General features: G+C 45.3%; 1 protein-coding gene across 4 annotated transcripts in view; it reads right to left on the bottom strand.

The window, feature by feature from the left end:
- The window catches only part of megf11 (multiple EGF-like-domains 11), a 559,910-nt gene that overhangs the window by 24,759 nt on the left and 514,072 nt on the right, over positions 1-21,079 (bottom strand). For 3 of the 4 annotated variants that reach the window (XM_061969469.2, XM_061969471.2, XM_061969470.2), the window contains 4 exons: positions 15,837-15,965; positions 10,829-10,957; positions 7,584-7,712; positions 7,277-7,513 (listed from right to left, as the gene is read on the bottom strand). In XM_061969469.2, coding sequence (XP_061825453.2) covers positions 7,277-7,513; positions 7,584-7,712; positions 10,829-10,957; positions 15,837-15,965 — 624 coding nt within the window. The remainder of the gene's footprint in view (positions 1-7,276; positions 7,514-7,583; positions 7,713-10,828; positions 10,958-15,836; positions 15,966-21,079) is intronic. The other variant, XM_061969472.2, reaches the window with a different exon arrangement.

The raw sequence follows: 21,079 nt of genomic DNA, 5'->3' as shown, positions 1-21,079 counted from the left end.
AAAGTAGACGGCGAACGACGGCGACGTGCTGCTGAAAAGCAGACGGCGGACGGGAGGAAACCATCCTCTGCTACCACGCGAACGACGGTGACGTGCTGCTGAAAAGTAGACGGCGAACGACGGCGACGTGCTGCCGAAAAGCAGACGGCGGATGGGAGGGAACCATACTCTGCTACCACGCAAACGACGGCGACGTGCTGCTGAAAAGCAGACGGCGGACGGGAGGAAACCATCCTCTGCTACCACGCGAACGACGGCGACGTGCTGCTGAAAAGTAGACGGCGAACGACGGCGACGTGCTGCTGAAAAGCAGACAGCGGACGGGAGGGAACCATACTCTGCTACCACGCAAACGACGGCGACGTGCTGCTGAAAAGTAGACGGCGAACGACGGCGACGTGCTGCTGAAAAGCAGACAGCGGACGGGAGGAAACCATCCTCTGCTACCACGCGAACGACGGTGACGTGCTGCTGAAAAGTAGACGGCGAACGACGGCGACGTGCTGCCGAAAAGCAGACGGCGGATGGGAGGGAACCATACTCTGCTACCACGCAAACGACGGCGACGTGCTGCTGAAAAGCAGACAGCGGACGGGAGGAAACCATCCTCTGCTACCACGCGAACGACGGTGACGTGCTGCTGAAAAGTAGACGGCGAACGACGGCGACGTGCTGCCGAAAAGCAGACGGCGGATGGGAGGGAACCATACTCTGCTACCACGCAAACGACGGCGACGTGCTGCTGAAAAGCAGACAGCGGACGGGAGGAAACCATCCTCTGCTACCACGCGAACGACGGTGACGTGCTGCTGAAAAGTAGACGGCGAACGACGGCGACGTGCTGCCGAAAAGCAGACGGCGGATGGGAGGGAACCATACTCTGCTACCACGCAAACGACGGCGACGTGCTGCTGAAAAGCAGACAGCGGACGGGAGGAAACCATCCTCTGCTACCACGCGAACGACGGTGACGTGCTGCTGAAAAGTAGACGGCGAACGACGGCGACGTGCTGCCGAAAAGCAGACGGCGGATGGGAGGGAACCATACTCTGCTACCACGCGAACGACGGTGACGTGCTGCTGAAAAGTAGACGGCGAACGACGGCGACGTGCTGCTGAAAAGCAGACGGCGGACGGGAGGAAACCATCCTCTGCTACCACGCGAACGACGGTGACGTGCTGCTGAAAAGTAGACGGCGAACGACGGCGACGTGCTGCCGAAAAGCAGACGGCGGATGGGAGGGAACCATACTCTGCTACCACGCAAACGACGGCGACGTGCTGCTGAAAAGCAGACGGCGGACGGGAGGAAACCATCCTCTGCTACCACGCGAACGACGGCGACGTGCTGCTGAAAAGTAGACGGCGAACGACGGCGACGTGCTGCTGAAAAGCAGACAGCGGACGGGAGGGAACCATACTCTGCTACCACGCAAACGACGGCGACGTGCTGCTGAAAAGTAGACGGCGAACGACGGCGACGTGCTGCTGAAAAGCAGACAGCGGACGGGAGGAAACCATCCTCTGCTACCACGCGAACGACGGTGACGTGCTGCTGAAAAGTAGACGGCGAACGACGGCGACGTGCTGCCGAAAAGCAGACGGCGGATGGGAGGGAACCATACTCTGCTACCACGCAAACGACGGCGACGTGCTGCTGAAAAGCAGACAGCGGACGGGAGGAAACCATCCTCTGCTACCACGCGAACGACGGTGACGTGCTGCTGAAAAGTAGACGGCGAACGACGGCGACGTGCTGCCGAAAAGCAGACGGCGGATGGGAGGGAACCATACTCTGCTACCACGCAAACGACGGCGACGTGCTGCTGAAAAGCAGACAGCGGACGGGAGGAAACCATCCTCTGCTACCACGCGAACGACGGTGACGTGCTGCTGAAAAGTAGACGGCGAACGACGGCGACGTGCTGCCGAAAAGCAGACGGCGGATGGGAGGGAACCATACTCTGCTACCACGCGAACGACGGTGACGTGCTGCTGAAAAGTAGACGGCGAACGACGGCGACGTGCTGCTGAAAAGCAGACGGCGGACGGGAGGAAACCATCCTCTGCTACCACGCGAACGACTGTGACGTGCTGCTGAAAAGTACACGGCGAACGACGGCGACGTGCTGCCGAAAAGCAGACGGCGGATGGGAGGGAACCATACTCTGCTACCACGCAAACGACGGCGACGTGCTGCTGAAAAGCAGACGGCGGACGGGAGGAAACCATCCTCTGCTACCACGCGAACGACGGCGACGTGCTGCTGAAAAGTAGACGGCGAACGACGGCGACGTGCTGCTGAAAAGCAGACGGCGGACGGGAGGAAACCATCCTCTGCTACCACCGCGAACGACAGCGACGTGCTGCTGAAAAGTAGACGGCGAACGACGGCGACGTGCTGCTGAAAAGTAGACGGCGAACGACGGCGACGTGCTGCTGAAAAGCAGACGGCGGACGGGAGGAAACCATCCTCTGCTACCACGCGAACGACGGTGACGTGCTGCTGAAAAGTAGACGGCGAACGACGGCGACGTGCTGCTGAAAAGCAGATGGCGGATGGGAGGAAACCATCCTCTGCTACCACGCGAACGACGGCGACGTGCTGCTGAAAAGTAGACGGCGAACGACGGCGACGTGCTGCTGAAAAGCAGACGGTGGACGGAAGGAAACCATTCTCTGCTACCACGCGAACGACGGCGACGTGCTGCTGAAAAGTAGACGGCGAACGACGGCGACGTGCTGCTGAAAAGCAGACGGTGGACGGAAGGAAACCATTCTCTGCTACCACGCGAACGACGGCGACGTGCTGCTGAAAAGCAGACGGTGGACGGAAGGAAACCATTCTCTGCTACCACGCGAACGACGGCGACGTGCTGCTGAAAAGTAGACGGCGAACGACGGCGACGTGCTGCTGAAAAGCAGACGGCGGACGGGAGGAAACCATCCTCTGCTACCACGCGAACGACGGTGATGTGCTGCTGAAAAGTAGACGGCGAACGACGGCGACGTGCTGCTGAAAAGCAGATGGCGGATGGGAGGAAACCATCCTCTGCTACCACGCGAACGACGGCGACGTGCTGCTGAAAAGTAGACGGCGAACGACGGCGACGTGCTGCTGAAAAGCAGACGGTGGACGGAAGGAAACCATTCTCTGCTACCACGCGAACGACGGCGACGTGCTGCTGAAAAGTAGACGGCGAACGACGGCGACGTGCTGCTGAAAAGCAGACGGTGGACGGAAGGAAACCATTCTCTGCTACCACGCGAACGACGGCGACGTGCTGCTGAAAAGCAGACGGCGGACGGGAGGAAACCATCCTCTGCTACCACGCGAACGACGGCGACGTGCTGCTGAAAAGTAGACGGCGAACGACGGCGACGTGCTGCTGAAAAGCAGACGGCGGACGGGAGGAAACCATTCTCTGCTACCACGCGAACGACGGTGACGTGCTGCTGAAAAGTAGACGGCGAACGACGGCGACGTGCTGCTGAAAAGCAGACGGCGGATGGGAGGAAACCATCCTCTGCTACCACGCGAACGATGGCGACGTGCTGCTGAAAAGTAGACGGCGAACGACGGCGACGTGCTGCTGAAAAGCAGACGGCGGACGGAAGGAAACCATTCGTGTGCTCACGTAAGAAAAGGCAGCGGCTGAAAATCACGCCAAAGACTCTGTTCCTGAAAAAATAAAGAAGTCTAAACCATCTCATGACAATGTCTTCCCTGGAATGGTCCTGAGAACTCACCCGGAAGCAAGGGTCTTCCACATTTTGGCACCCAACGTGGGGCTGGACCATCGGAGGCGATGGAGGGGACTCTTCGAGACGCTGGCGGCTGCCCACCGCCAGTTCCGTGAACACCCCCACGAGGGCCCACAGGAGATCATCCTCCGCCGCCTCCGATGGTCCAGCCCCACGTTGGGTGCCAAAATGTGGAAGACCCTTGCTTCCGGGTGAGTTCTCAGGACCATTCCAGGGAAGACATTGTCATGAGATGGTTTAGACTTCTTTATTTTTTCAGGAACAGAGTCTTTGGCGTGATTTTCAGCCGCTGCCTTTTCTTACGTGAGCACACGAATGGTTTCCTTCCGTCCGCCGTCTGCTTTTCAGCAGCACATCGCCGTCGTTCGCCGTCTACTAGTGATGGGTCCGGCAACACCGATGCATCGGCGCATGCGTGGAGCTCATAGAGCAAAACCCTGTGTCGGTGCGCGTACCGCTTTTAGAAAGTCACGTGACCGATCATGAGCTGTTTTGGTCACGTGACCGATACGCCAACTGTGTCGCACTGACGCCTCCTCTGTGCCCTGTGAGCGTGTCTTTTCTACAGCCGGAGAAATAATAACTAAGAAGAGAAATCGTCTAAAATGTAATACGTCGGAAAAACTTTTTTTTTTTTTTTTTAATAAAAATGTGTAAAAAAATTAAATTAAAAAAATTCCCAGTCCACAATCATCCACAACACGTTCTCTTAGATTTCCATGTTATGATACATGTTCACATTATTTATTGACTGTATCTAAAAAAGATAAAAATATATTTTTATTTAAATGAAGATATGAAATAATCCTAAATGAAATACAATGACTTGGTTTATATTATTGTATATACTAGGGCAGGGGTCACCAACGCGGTGCCCGCGGTCACCAGGTAGCCCGTAAGGACCAGATCAGTCGCCCGCTGGCCTGTTCTAAAAATAGCTCAAAGAGCAGCACTTACCAGTGAGCTGCCTTTATTTTTTAAATTGTATTTATTTACTAGCAAGCTGGTCTCGCTTTGCTCGACATTTTTAATTCTAAAAGAGACAAAACTCAAATAGTATTTGAAAATCCAAGAAAATATTTTAAAGACTTGGTCTTCACTTGGAATAAGCGGTAGAAAATGGATGGATGGATGGGTCTTCACTTGTTTAAATAAATTCATTTATTTTTTTACTTTGCTTCTTATTACTTTTAGAAATACAATTTTAGAGAAAAAATACAACCTTAAAAATGATTTTAGGATTTTTAAACAAATATACCTTTTTTACCTTTTAAATTTCTTCCTCTTCTTTCCTGACAATTTAAATCAATGTTCAAGTAAAAAAAAATTGTTTTTTTATTGTAAAGAATCATAAATATTTTAGCTTCTGGTTTTTCGACGAAGAATATTTGTGAAATATTTCTTCAAACTTACTATGATTAAAATTCAAAAAAAATTATTCTGGCAAATCTAGAAAATCTGTAGAATCAAATTTAAATCTTATTTCAAAGTATTTTGAATTTCTTTTAAAATGTTTGTTCTGGAAAATCTAGAAGAAATACTGATTTGTCTTTGTTAGAAATATAACTTGGTCCAATTTGTTAAATATTCTAACAAAGTGCAGATTGGATTTTAACCAATTCAAAACATGTCATCAAAATTCTAAAATGTATCCTAATCAGGAAAAATTACCAATGATGTTCCATAAATTCTTTTTTTAATTTTTTCAAAAAGATTCAAATGAGCTAGTTTTTCTCTTCTTTTTGTGGGTTGAATTTTGAATTTTAAAGAGTCGAAATTGAAGATAAACTATGTTTCAAAATTTTATTTTGATTTTTTTCGTGTTTTCTCCTCTTTTAAACCGTTCAATTAAGTGTTTTTTTTCATCATTTATTCTCTACAAAAAACCTTCCGTAAAAAGGAAAAAAAAATGTACGACGGAATGACAGACAGAAATACCCATTTTTTTATATATATAAATGTATTTATTTAGCTATTCTTGTTTAAATCACACTTACGTGTAACTTACAAATGACAATATATTTATTTATCTAAGTGTGTATCAAACTGGTAGCCCTTCGCATTAATCAGTACCCAAGAAGTAGTTTTTGGTTTCAAAAAGGTTGGTGACCCCTGTACTAGGGCATCAAATCAGTGTCAGTTGAGTCGGTCCATAGGTTGCCTGTAGGGATTTTTAATGTCCAGCAGATGTCAGTATTTAGTGACACAGTATCGACACAGTATCAATACAGTTTTGCAATGTGTCGAAACGCTTCATGACGCCTCATCAACCCATCACTACTCTCCACCTCTCCTCCCGTCTCTCTCGGCTGTCACCCTTTTATACACAGACAGATTATCTGATTGTGCCCAGCTGCCCGACCCACGCACCTGTAATCCATTTGGACGCGGGTCCGCAGGCCACGCCCCCTCGCCGCCATCTTGGAGCGGGCCCCGGTGTCGGACCGCCGGCCCCGCCTCTCCACAGGGTGTTAGCATTTAGTAGTCAATTATAGGGAATATGTACTGTACTGTGCAGGGCCGGCCCGTGGCATAGGCCGTATAGGCAAATGCTAAGGGCGCCGTCCATCAGGGGGCGCCATGCCAGTGCCACAAATGTTGGATAAAAAAATAAAAAAATAAAAAATAAAAAAAAAATAAAAAAAGTTGTTACTATTATTTCTAAATACAAAAAATAATCCCACGTTAATTAAAATGCAAAGTAAAGCCTATTTAATAGAAATATTATTTGTTACAACATCCCCCCCCCCCCCCCTCCAGCACGGTGCGCCCCCTCCCTTCCCGTATCATGACTCTTTTTGGACGTCACCACATCAAAAAATCAACAGATGTCAAAACGGCCAAAACTGTCAGGTGCCCAGGGAAGAAAAAAGAGAAAAGAAGAGGAGGAGAAACGAGAAAAGACAGAGGTAGCAGGTAGGTAACGTTAGCCTACATGAAATTATTTGTCTATTTGTGCTTTTTAGCATTAAGCTAATGTTACATGATTCGGCAATTGCTAATCAATAAATAGCTAGTTCTGTTTTAACGTCGGGTTAATATTGTGGAGGGGGCGAAATTGTTATGGAAAATAATAATGTAACGTTAGGTAATTACAGTACTCCCACCTTACATTCCTCAGGGACATTTGTATTAGATCTTTTAAGCAGGTGTTTTTTGTTTACATTATTGCCTTCTGGTTAGCTAATGTTTGCCCTGCAGGTAATAGTCACTTTTCCACCCCTTTATATATTAGGTATAGTTGTAAGTAAAAAAAAAAGGTCAAAGACAAAGCTATTCGGGTTCTTGTGAGTATATACACTTCACTGCCACTTAAAATCTTGCCTAGGGCGCCAGATTGGTTAGGGCCGGGCCTGGTACTGTGCAATCTACTAATACAAGTCTCAATCAATCAATCAAAAGCAGAGAAGGCCTTGCTGGCCCTGACGACCCACCACTGATTAAATGAATACCTCACAGACAGTGTCCTAAAATGTCAAGAGACATCCTGAAAAATTGCAAGAGTTCTCACCAGAGAGGGAATAGTCAGTGTTGGTCATCTGCATGGCTTGTGTGTACGACACACTCGGCTGTATCTCGTGTCCCTTTTCCCTCTGCCTCTGTCTGTACCACACAAACAGGCTGAGCAGGGCCATGAGGATGAGGAGGAGGAAGATGATTCCCATAACGGCGCCTGCAGACTGTCTTTCCGAGCCTCGAGCCGGGCTAATCTTGGTGTAGGGGTTCAGCTCCTCCATCATGAGCGAGGCTGAAGACGACATTGACTCACAGTGAGAAGTATGATTGTGGTGATACTCACATCTCAGTCATCAGTTCACCTTGGTCACAACGGATGCCTTTATAGCCCAGGCTGCAGTAGCATGTTCCCGTGACATAGTCACAGGTAGCATTGTTCAGGCACTCGCACAGCTGCTGACAGCCATATCCAAAAGTACCAGCAGGACACTCTGCATGGGAGACAGGTGCGTTGCTTCAAAATTTAAGCACTTAGAGAGCGGGTGCATAAAAATTATTTATAGCTACGCCCAGAGGTGGGTAGTAACGCGCTACATTTACTCCGTTACATCTACTTGAGTAACTTTTGGGATGAATTGTACTACTAAGAGTAGTTTTAATGCAACATACTCTTACTTTTACTTGAGTATATTTATAGAGAAGAAACGCTACTTTTACTCCGCTACTTTTATCTACATTCAACTCGCTACTCGCTACTAATTTTTATCCATCTGTTAATGCACGCTTTGTTTGTTTTGGTCTGTCAGACAGACCTTCATAGTGCCTGCGTTTTACCAAATGCAGTCACTGGTGACGTTCACTCCGTTCCACCAATCAGATGCAGTCACTGGTGACGTTGGACCAATCAAACAGAGCCAGGCGGTCACATGACCTGACTTAAACAAGTTGAAAAACTTATTGGGGTGTTACCATTTAGTGGTCAATTGTACGGAATATGTACTGTACTGTGCAATCTACTAATAAAAGTTCCAATCAATCAATCAAAACTGTGAAGGAAAAAAGAAATTTTTTTATTTCAACCGTACATCCCGTCAAAAGCCTAAAGACTGACTGCACAGTTCCTGTCTTCACAATAAAAGTGCCGCTCCATTGCGCCTGCGCTTTCAAAATAAGAGTCTCCGAAAGCCAGCGCAAACAAGCTAGCAAGCTACGGAGTTTGCCGCCAATGTATTTCTTGTAAAGTGTATAAAAACGAATATGGAAGCTGGACAAATAAGATGCCAAAAACCAACCACTTTCATGTGGTATTAGACAGAAAGGAATAACTTTTTTTCTCCTCCATTTGAAAATGTGGATGTTATCAGTACTACTGTCTTGATTACAATCAATGCAAGTCATCAGAATCAGGTAATACACCAACTTATATTCTTGTCTTCATGAAAGAAAGGAATCTATATGTGTTAAACATGCATGTATATTCATTAAAACACCTTTAACATGTAAACAAAAGCGGCAAAATAAATAAATATAAATTATATACTGTATATATCAATGTATGTATATATATATATATATATATATATATATATATATATATATGTATGTGTGGGAAAAAAATCACAAGACTATTTCATCTCTACAGGCCTGTTTCATGAGGGGGGGTTCCCTCACTCATCAGGAGATTTTAATGGGAGCATTCACATACCATGGTTTGTATAGGGCACAGAGTGGGTGGGTACAGGCTGGCGTAGGGGCGTGGTGATTGGCTCATGTGTTACCTAGGAGGTGTTTCCGTCTGTGGCGGCATGCTGTTACAATTTCGCTGCGCTTGTTGAGGGATGACAGGTCTGGACGGTAAATAATAAACAGTTTCATCATCCACGCAAAAAACTCCATTCTCATCCACAACAGTACACCATGGCAAAAAAAGAACAATGCAACATTTGACGTCACTATGGGAAGTTTTGACGGAGCAGAAACGTGTGAACTCGTTGGGAGTTTCCTCCTCTCCCAGCTCGCTAGCCTCAATCTGAACCTTGGTATTTACCGTGATGACGGACTGGCAGTGTGTCGCGCCTCGCCAAGGAGCAGCGAGAATACCAAGAAGCGCATATGCCAAATTTTCAAAGAGAACGGCCTACGGATCACGATTGAAGCCAACAAGCAAACCGTCAACTTCCTTGACGTCACTTTCAACCTGAGAAATAACAGCTACCAACCATTCACGAAACCCAACACAACACTCCAATACGTGCACCATGACAGCAACCACCCACCCACCACCACGAAAAGAATACCTACCGGAATCAATAAAAGGCTATCGATGCTGTCATCTAGCAAAGCTGAATTTGACCAAGCAACCCCCCGTACCAAAAAGCCCTTGATGAAAGCGGATACAATTTCACCCTCACCTATGAACCCACGCCAGGAAACCAGCCAAAAAAGAACAGAAAACGAAACGACATCATCTGGTACAACCCCCCATACAGCAAAAACGTCTCAACGAACATTGGACACAAATTCCTCAATCTGATTGACAAACACATTCCCAAAGACAACACCCTAAGAAAAGTATTCAACAAGAACAACATTAAATTGAGCTACAGCTGCATGAACAATATACGACAAATCATCTCAAACCACAACAAAACAATTGCAAATGAGCCGTCGACCCCCGACAGAGCGACTCCAAAACCAACAAAGGATGTAACTGTCGAAAGAAACCTGATTGCCCTCTCAACGGGGGGTGCTTACAAACATCAGTTGTCTACCAATCTAAGGTAATACGCAAGGACATTAACACATCCGACACATATGTAGGATTAACTGAGGGAGAGTTCAAAACCAGATGGAACAATCACTAGGCTTCTTTCAGGAACCAAAACCTGCGGAATACCACAGAACTCAGCAAACACATTTGGGACCTCAAAGACAATAATGTTGAATATTCAATAACATGGCAAATTCTTGCATCCAGCACACCTTACAATAGTGGTAATAAAAGATGCAACCTATGCTTGAAAGAGAAACTGTTTATTATTTACCGTCCAGACCTGTCATCCCTCAACAAGCGCAGCGAAATTGTAACAGCATGCCGCCACAGACGGAAACACCTCCTAGGTAACACATGAGCCAATCACCACGCCCCTACGCCAGCCTGTACCCACCCACTCTGTGCCCTATATAAACCATGGTATGCGAATGCTCCCATTAAAATCTCCTGATGATTGAGGGTACCCCCCCTCATGAAACAGGCCTGTAGAGATGAAATAGTCTTGTGATTTTTTCCCCACACATACATATATATATATATATATATATATATATATATATATATATATATATATATATATATGATATGTGTGTGTATGTTACTCATCAGTTACTCAGTACTTGAGTAGTTTTTTCACAACATACTTTTTACTTTTACTCAAGTAAATATTTGGGTGACTACTCCTTACTTTTACTTGAGTAATAAATCTCTAAAGTAACAGTACTCTTACTTGAGTACAATTTCTGGCTACTCTACCCACCTCTGGCTACGCCTCACTAGCTTATCCACCGGGTCATTTTTGCACAAAGCTGAAACGTGGCGAGCCTACTCAACTCTGCTCGCAGCTCGTCCCGATAAAGCCGGTTCGACACGCGCACAAGCCGGTGATGTGATCGCACTCGCCGCCGTTCTGGCAGCGGCACACTTCGGAACAGTCTCGGCCGTAGAAACCTGAGGGACAGCCTGGGACAGACATGTTGGCAATAGTTGGAGCAGCGAGACAGTAAGACGATGTTGGGAGCCAAGGTCGTTTTGCAAGGGGAGCAACAAAATCAATAGCAGTGCATGTTCTGTGCAGCATGCACAATCGGGGTCAGCAGGAATTGTGTGAAAAGAAGGTGTTTGTATAGCAAAGATATGTTAATAAAATAAAATACCAGTTCTAATATCTTGAATGAGGTGGCAGCAAAATACAAACCCCGTTTCCATATGAGTTGGGAAATTGTGTTAGATGTAAATATAAACGGAATACAATGATTTGCAAATCCTTTTCAACCCAAATTCAGTTGAATATGCTACAAAGACAACATATTTGATGTTCAAACTCATAAACTTAATAATTAACTTAGAATTTCATGGCTGCAACACGTGCCAAAGTAGTTGGGAAAGGGCATGTTCACCACTGTGTTACATCACCTTTCCTTTTAACAACACTCAACAAACGATTGGGAACTGAGAAAACTAATTGTTGAAGCTTTGAAAGTGGAATTCTTTCCCATTCTTGTTTTATGTAGAGCTTAAGTCGTTCAACAGTCCGGGGTCTCCGCTGTCGTATTTTACGCTTTACACATTTTCGATGGGAGACAGGTCTGGACTGCAGGCGGAACAGGAAAGTACCCGCATTCTTTTTTTTACGAAGCCACGCTGTTGTAACACGTGCTGAATGTGGCTTGGCATTGTCTTGCTGAAATAAGCAGGGGCGTCCATGAAAAAGACGGCGCTTAGATGGCAGCATATGTTGTTCCAAAACCTGTATGTACCTTTCAGCATTAATGGTGCCTTCACAGATGTGTAAGTTACCCATGTCTTGGGCACTAATGCACCCCCATACCATCACACATGCTGGCTTTTCAACTTTGCGTTGATAACAGTCTGGATGGTTCGCTTCCCCTTTGGTCCGGATGACACGATGTCGAATATTTCCAAAAACAATTTGAAATGTGGACTCGTCAGACCACAGAACACTTTTCCACTTTGCATGAGTCCATCTTAGATGATCTCGGGCCCAGAGAAGCTGGCGGCGTTTCTGGGTGTTGTTGATAAATGGCTTTGGCTTTGCATAGTAGAGCTTTAACTTGCACTTACAGATGTAGCGACCAACTGTATTTAGTGACAGTGGTTTTCTGAAGTGTTCCTGAGCCCATGTGGTGATATCCTTTAGAGATTGATGTCGGTTTTTGATACAGTGCCGTCTGAGGGATGGAAGGTCACGGTCATTCAATGTTGGTTTCCGGCCATGCCGCTTACGTGGAGTGATTTCTCCACATTCTCTGAACCTTTTGATGATATTATGGACCGTAGATGTTGAAATCCCTACATTTCTTGCAATTGCACTTTGAGAAACGTTGTTCTTAAACTGTTTGACTATTTGCTCACGCAGTTGTGGACAAAGGGGTGTACCTCGCCCCATCCTTTCTTGTGAAAGACTGAGCATTTTTTGGGAAGCTGTTTTTATACCCAATCATGGCACCCACCTGTTCCCAATTAGCCTGCACACCTGTGGGATGTTCCAAATAAGTGTTTGATGAGCATTCCTCAACTTTATCAGTATTTATTGCCACCTTTCCCAACTTCTTTGTCACGTGTTGCTGGCATCAAATTCTAAAGTTAATGATTATTTGCAAAAAAAAAAAAAAACGTTTATCAGTTTGAACATCAAATATGTTGTCTTTGTAGCATATTCAACTGAATATGGGTTGAAAAGGATTTGCAAATCATTGTATTCTGTTTAGGGCAGCACGGTGGAAGAGGGGTCAGTGCGTCTGCCTCATAATATGAAAGTCCTGAGTAGTCTTGGGTTCAATCCCAGGCTCGGGATCTTTCTGTGTGGAGTTTGCATGTTCTCCCCGTGACTGCGTGGGTTCCCTCCGGGTACTCCGGCTTCCTCCCACCTCCAAAGACATGCACCTGGGGATAGGTTGATTGGCAACACTAAATGGTCCCTAGTGTGTGAATGTGAGTGTGAATGTTGTCTGTCTATCTGTGTTGGCCCTGTGATGAGGTGGCGACTTGTCCAGGGTGTACCCCGCCTTCCGCCCGAATGCAGCTGAGATAGGCTCCAGCACCCCCCGCGATCCCAAAGGGAATAAGTTGTAGAAAATGGATGGATGGATGTATTCCGTTTATATTTACATCTAACACAATTTCCCAACTCATATGGAAACGGGGTTTGTAATTAGAACTAGATGAGACAATTCCTGAAGGAATTGGGTGTGAATGCTCCAATGCTGAAGTTGAACTGAAATGCTTTGAAAAATGTCCCATTCATTTCAATTGGAATTTCATGGAAATTTGGCCCTTTGTCAGCGATTCTGTTCATAACTTTTATGGACAGTTTTATGAAAAGTCTGCGGGCTATAAAGCGTTTTCTATTCGGGCTCCAGTACTATGGAATGCCCTCCCGGTAACAATTAGAGATGCTACCTCAGTAGAAGCATTTAAGTCCCATCTTAAAACTCATTTGTATACTCTAGCCTTTAAATAGACCCCCCTTTAGACCAGTTGATCTGCCGTTTCTTTTCTCCTCTGCTCCCCCCTCTCTCTTGTGGAGGGGGAGACACACAGGTCCGGTGGCCATGGATGAAGTGCTGGCTGTCCAGAGTCGGGACCCGGGGTGGACCGCTCGCCTGTGCATCGGCTGGGAACATCTCTGCGCTGCTGACCCGTCTCCGCTCGGGATGGTGTCCTGCTGGCCCCACTATGGACTGGACTCTTACTATTATGTTGGATCCACAATGGACTGGACTCTCACTATTATGTTAGATCCACTATGGACTGGACTCTTACTATTATGTTAGATCCACTATGGACTGGACTCTCACAATATTATGTCAGACCCACTCGACATCCATTGCTTTCGGTCTCCCCTAGAGGGGGGGGGGGTTACCCACATATGCGGTCCTCTCCAAGGTTTCTCATAGTCATTCACATCGACGTCCCACTGGGGTGAGTTTTTCCTTGCACTTATGTGGGCTTTGTACCGAGGATGTCGTTGTGGCTTGTGCAGCCCTTTGAGACACTTGTGATTTAGGGCTATATAAATAAACATTGATTGATTGATTGATTGACAGAATTTCTAGGCGCAGTCAAAGCGTTGAGGGGATCTGGTTTGGTGGCTGCAGGATTAGGTCTCTTCTTATTGCAGATGATGTGGTCCTGATGGCTTCATCTGGCCAGGATCTTCAGCTCTCACTGGATCGGTTCGCAACCGAGTGTGAATCGGCACCTCCAAGTCCGAGTCCATGGTTCTCGCCCGGAAAAGGGTGGAGTGCCATCTCCAAGTTGAGGAGGAGCTCTTGCCCCAAGTGGAGGAGTTCAAGTACCTCTGAGTCTTGTTCACGAGTGAAGAAAAAGTGGATCGTGAGATGGACAGGTGGATGGTTGCGGCGTCTTCAGTAATCAATCCGTTGTGGTAAAGAAGGAGCTGAGCCGGAAGGCAAAGCTCTCAATTTACCGGTCGATCTACGTCCCCATCCTCACCTATGGTCATGAGCTTTGGGTTATGACCGAAAGGACAAGATCACGGGTACAAGCGGCCCAAATGAGTTTCCTCCGCCGGGTGGCGGGGCTCTCCCTTAGAGATAGGGTGAGAAGCTCTGTCATCCGGGAGGAACTCAAAGTAAAGTCACTGCTCCTCCACATGGAGAGGAGCCAGATGAGGTGGTTCGGGCATCTGGTCAGGATGCCACCCGAACGCCTCCCTAGGGAGGTGTTTAGGGCATGTCCGACTGGTAGGAGGCCACGGGGAAGACCCAGGACACGTTGGGAAGACTATGTCTCCTGGCTGGCCTGGGATCCCTTGGGAGGAGCTGGACGAATTGGCTGGGGAGAGGGAAGTCTGGGCTTCCCTGCTTAGGCTGCTGCCCTCGCGACCTAACCTCGGATAAGCAGAAGAAGATGAATGGATGGATGGATGGAAATTAGAGGATTTCTGGAAAAGCGGGATTTTTTGGGAAAATGCTAAAAAATTTGAATGTGCTGAATAAGTGGAAATGGTTGGTGTTAGAATTTTTCAAATCGGTCGAGAAATGTTGAAGTAGTAACATTTTGAATTGAGAAACGGTATCCTGGAATTTCGGAAAGTACGGGAATTTTTCCAGTTCCAAAAACAACTTAGTTTTTTGTCCTGATTAAGAGGAATGTTTGGACGGTGGAACGGTTGAAAAATGTGGAAGGAGTAGTCGCCAGGAAAAAAAGGTCAAAAAAGTGTTAGAAAAAAACGGGAATTCCTGGAATTTTTTGGAACTTAGAAAAAGGATAGTTTGAACGTCCAGGATGGTGGAATGTGTTGGAGGAGGAATGGTTTGAATCGGTTGAAAAATGTGGAAATGGTAGAAGTTTGAAAAATGGGCCAATTCATTTTGAATGGGGAAAAATGTCTTGGAAAACCTGGAATTCTGGGAAATCTGGGAATTTTTGGAATTTGTCAACGGAAAACCTGCGATTCCTGAATAGGCTGAACAGTTTGAGGTTGGAACGTTTTGAATCGGGTGAAATATGTGGAAGGTAGAGCGCGGCAAAATCTGGAGAAGGAGAAGAAGTTGAAGTTGTTGAATAATAATAAATAGATGCATTTTGGTGAATGCTTTGGAACATTCACACAATTAAATTAAAACTGTGTGCAAATTAGTTCCAAACTAGATGACCTGTGATATGAATAGAATAACAACTTCGGGGCCAACCTGTTATTCATTTTTATGTGGCCTTCAAATCAAATCTAAATGACATGCAGCAGTTGGCCAGATGTTTGTTAGAAACCACTCTCCATGCTGTCCAATCTGCAGTTGAGTCAGACTGCCTGTAGGTGGCACTACAGTATGTTTGTAAAATGGCCAACGCTCACGCTGAGTGCAGTAGAGTCCATTCCAGCCAGGGCTGCATCGGCACTCTCCATCATAGGCGCTGCACTGAGCGCCGTTGTGACAGTTGCAGGAGTTGAGACAATCGGGGCCCCAGTGGCCGGAGGGACAGACTGCAAACACGTAGCAGAGACACGAAACATTCACAGCAAATCATTTCACATTTTATTAAACACGCACTGTGCTTTAAACAATGTGATCACTTCCCACAGCAGGCCCACTTTCTGCAATATGGGAACAAATAATAGTGTCATTTTTACGCCTAAATCTTATCTAGTAGTAGTACAGATTCAAGACAAGAGCTGTTTATCAAAGAGCAAAAACATGATTGCAAGTGTACTACATTATAACTCACTGTGTGTGCATCATACTTGCCAACCTTGAGACCTCCGATTTCGGGAGGTGGGGGCGTGGTTTAGATATATATATACAGGTAAAAGCCAGTAAATTAGAATATTTTGAAAAACTAGATTTATTCCAGTAATTGCATTCAAAAGGTGTAACTTGTACATTATATTTATTCATTGCACACAGACTGATGCATTCAAATGTTTATTTCATTTAATTTTGATGATTTGAAGTGGCAACAAATGAAAATCCAAAATTCCGTGTGTCACAAAATTAGAATATTACTTAAGGCTAATACAAAAAAGGGATTTTTAGAAATGTTGGCCAACTGAAAAGTATGAAAATGAAAAATATGAGCATGTACAATACTCAATACTTGGTTGGAGCTCCTTTTGCCTCAATTACTGCGTTAATGCGGCGTGGCATGGAGTCGATGAGTTTCTGGCACTGCTCAGGTGTTATGAGAGCCCAGGTTGCTCTGATAGTGGCCTTCAACTCTTCTGCGTTTTTGGGTCTGGCATTCTGCATCTTCCTTTTCACAATACCCCACAGATTTTCTATGGGGCAAAGGTCAGGGGAGTTGGCGGGCCAATTTAGAACAGAAATACCATGGTCCGTAAACCAGGCACGGGTAGATTTTGCGCTGTGTGCAGGCGCCAAGTCCTGTTGGAACTTGAAATCTCCATCTCCATAGAGCAGGTCAGCAGCAGGAAGCATGAAGTGCTCTAAAACTTGCTGGTAGACGGCTGCGTTGACCCTGGATCTCAGGAAACAGAGTGGACCGACACCAGCAGATGACATGGCACCCCAAACCATCACCCAACCATGCAAATTTTGCATTTCCTTTGGAAATCGAGGTCCCAGAGTCTGGAGGAAGACAGGAGAGGCACAGGATCCACGTTGCCTGAAGTCTAGTGTAAAGTTTCCACCATCAGTGATGGTTTGGGGTGCCATGTCATCTGCTGGTGTCGGTCCACTCTGTTTCCTGAGATCCAGGGTCAACGCAGCCGTCTACCAGCAAGTTTTAGAGCACTTCATGCTTCCTGCTGCTGACCTGCTCTATGGAGATGGAGATTTCAAGTTCCAACAGGACTTGGTGCCTGCACACAGCGCAAAATCTACCCGTGCCTGGTTTACGGACCATGGTATTTCTGTTCTAAATTGGCCCGCCAACTCCCCTGACCTTAGCCCCATAGAAAATCTGTGGGGTATTGTGAAAAGGAAGATGCAGAATGCCAGACCCAAAAACGCAGAAATGTTGAAGGCCACTATCAGAGCAACCTGGGCTCTCATAACACCTGAGCAGTGCCAGAAACTCATCGACTCCATGCCACGCCGCATTAACGCAGTAATTGAGGCAAAAGGAGCTCCAACCAAGTATTGAGTATTGTACATGCTCATATTTTTCATTTTCATACTTTTCAGTTGGCCAACATTTCTAAAAATCCCTTTTTTGTATTAGCCTTAAGTAATATTCAAATTTTGTGACACACGGAATTTTGGATTTTCATTTGTTGCCACTTTAAATCATCAAAATTAAATGAAATAAACATTTGAATGCATCAGTCTGTGTGCAATGAATAAATATAATGTACAAGTTACACCTTTTGAATGCAATTACTGAAATAAATCAAGTTTTTCAAAATATTCTAATTTACTGGCTTTTACCTGTGTATATATATATATATATATATATATATATATATATATATATATATATATATATATATATATATATATATATATAAATAAAATAAATACTTGAATTTCAGTGTTCATTTACAAACTACAACTCACAAACACTTTAGAGTTAGGCTCCACCATCAGAATGTGTACTTAAACTTATAAAGATCACATGGATATTATTCAGTGAGTTGATTCACCAAAACCAACCTGTTATACAGGAGGAAAAAGCACACAGGACGTTTCAATTGTTCACAGACTGGTCGCACTCATCAGAATGACAAGACACTTCCGGTCTGCAGGTGATAGCATTCAATTGGGATGAAATGCCCTACTGCCCCCTACTGACCAATGTGAATACTGATAAATGTGTAATGACAGCTCCAAAAACTAATTAAAACCACAAAATAAAATAAATAAATCAACACAAAAATGTGACACACTCTGGGTGGGTCACATATGCATGTAGAGTAGATGGCAGTATTGTCCTGTTTAAAAGTGTCACAACATTGCTGTTTACGGCAGACGAACTGCTTTACGGTAGACACTGTTGTTGTGTGTTGTCAACACGTCACTCAGGTCCGCCTGAATTTCGGGAGTTTTTCGGGAGAAAATTTGTCCCGGGAGGTTTTCGGGAGAGGCGCTGAATTTCGGGAGTCTCCCGGAAAATCCGGGAGGGTTGGCAAGTATGGTGTGCATACTCATTTCAAGTGGGACGATAGTAAGTTGATGACTTTTTGGGGGGTTACTTTAAAAAGGGTTTTCTTGAAATAACACGTGGCAACCCCCTAACCAGCTTGAACAGCTTGCTGTGTGCCGTGCTTGTACAAACCCCGTTTCCATATGAGTTGGGAAATTGTGCTAGATGTAAATATAAACGGAATACAATGATTTGCAAATCATTTTCAACCCATATTCAATTGAATATGCTACAAAGACAACATATGTAATGTTCAAACTGATAAACATTTTTTTTTGCAAATAATCATTAACTTTAGAATTTGATGCCAGCAACACGTGACAAAGAAGTTGGGAAAGGTGGCAATAAATACTGATAAAGTTGAGGAATGCTCATCAAACACTTATTTGGAACATCCCACAGGTGTGCAGGCTAATTGGGAACAGGTGGGTGCCATGATTGGGTATAAAAACAGCTTCCCAAAAAATGCTCAGGATGGGGCGAGGTACACCCCTTTGTCCACAACTGCGTGAGCAAATAGTCAAACAGTTTAAGAACAACGTTTCTCAAAGTGCAATTGTAAGAAATTTAGGGATTTCACCATCTACGGTCCATAATATCATCAAAAGGTTCAGAGAATCTGGAGAAATCACTCCACGTAAGCGGCATGGCCGGAAACCAACATTGAATGACCGTGACCTTCCATCCCTCAGACGGCACTGTATCAAAAACCGACATCAATCTCTAAAGGATATCACCACATGGGCTCAGGAACACTTCAGAAAACCACTGTCACTAAATACAGTTGGTCGCTACATCTGTAAGTGCAAGTTGAAGCTCTACTATGCAAAGCGAAAACCATTTATCAACAACACCCAGAAACGCCGCCGACTTCTCTGGGCCCGAGATCATCTAAGATGGACTCATGCAAAGTGGAAAAGTGTTCTGTGGTCTGACGAGTCCACATTTCAAATTGTTTTTGGAAATATTCGACATCGTGTCATCCGGACTCATCTGTGCACTCTGATGAGCGCACCTCCAAGAACGCACTTCCAGGAGCGCGCCAGGCGCGTGTCAGTCCTGCTGCAGCAAGCGGCGCACCTGTGGCTGATGAGAGGACCGCCTTCATAAGCCTGCACAACCTGCTATCCCGCGCCAGAACGTAGCTACCTGTCCTTTAAAGTAAGCCAAACCTGTCTAGCTCAATGATATACTATCCCTCTGTGTTTCTCCTTCTTTGTGTTTGATTGGTCCCGTGTCCTCCTCGTCGTATCCTGCAGCAACCCTTCGTTCCCGTGTGACGAGCTGTGTGTCTCGTCTTCCCCTGTGTTCCCCTCTGGTTCTATGGCTGCCTCTTGGATCTCGACCTCCCGCCTGGACACGGACCTTTTGACGCCTCTCTATAGCCCCCGACTTCCTGCCTGTCTTTCGGGTCTACGAGCCTGCCCTGCCCTTTTGGACTTGCCTCTCGCTCAACACTCACGGTAACACTCAGCAATTAATTCCCACACATAGTCACACACCATACACTGTTGGATTTAGTCACACTCCATTCCCTTGTTCATTTAATATTATTATTCGTTATTTATATATATAGAGTATATATATATTAGGGGTGTGGGAAAAAATCGATTCAAATTCAAATCGCGATTCTCACGTTGTACGATTCAGTATCGATTCTCATTTTTCAAAAATAGATTTTAATTGTTTGAATTTTTTTTTTTTTTTTTTTTAATTTTCTTTAATTTTTTTTAAATTTTTTTAATTATTTTTAATTTTTATTAATCCAACAAAATAATACAAAGCAATACTATAACAATGCAATCCAATTCCAAAACCAAACCCGACAATATTTTGTTAGATCCACTATGGACTGGACTCTTACTATTATGTTAGATCCACTATGGACTGGACTCTCACTATTATGTTAGATCCACTATGGACTGGACTCTCACTATTATGTTAGATCCACTATGGACTGGACTCTCACTATTATGTTAGATCCACTATGGACTGGACTCTCACTCTTATGTTAGATCCACTATGGACTGGACTCTCACACTATTATGTTAGATCCACTATGGACTGGACTCTCACACTATTATGTTAGATCCACTATGGACTGGACTCTCACTATTATGTTAGATCCACTATGGACTGGACTCTCACTCTTATGTTAGATCCACTATGGACTGGACTTTCACTATTATGTTAGATCCAGTATGGACTGGACTCTCACAATATTATGTTAGATCCACTATGGACTGGACTCTCACACTATTATGTTAGATCCAGTATGGACTGGACTCTCACAATATTATGTTATATCCACTATGGACTGGACTCTCACACTATTATGTTAGATCCACTATGGAATGGACTTTCACTACTATGTTAGATCCACTATGGACTGGACTCTGACACTATTATGTTAGAGTCACTATGGACTGGACTCCCACACTATTATGTTGGATCCACTATGGACTGGACTCTCACTATTATGTTAGATCCACTATG

This window comes from Nerophis lumbriciformis, linkage group LG10, assembly GCF_033978685.3.
Source record: "Nerophis lumbriciformis linkage group LG10, RoL_Nlum_v2.1, whole genome shotgun sequence".
Taxonomy (NCBI): Eukaryota; Metazoa; Chordata; class Actinopteri; order Syngnathiformes; family Syngnathidae; genus Nerophis; species Nerophis lumbriciformis.
Note: the sequence above shows the minus strand (reverse complement) of the source record. Positions and strands in the feature narration are given on the sequence as shown.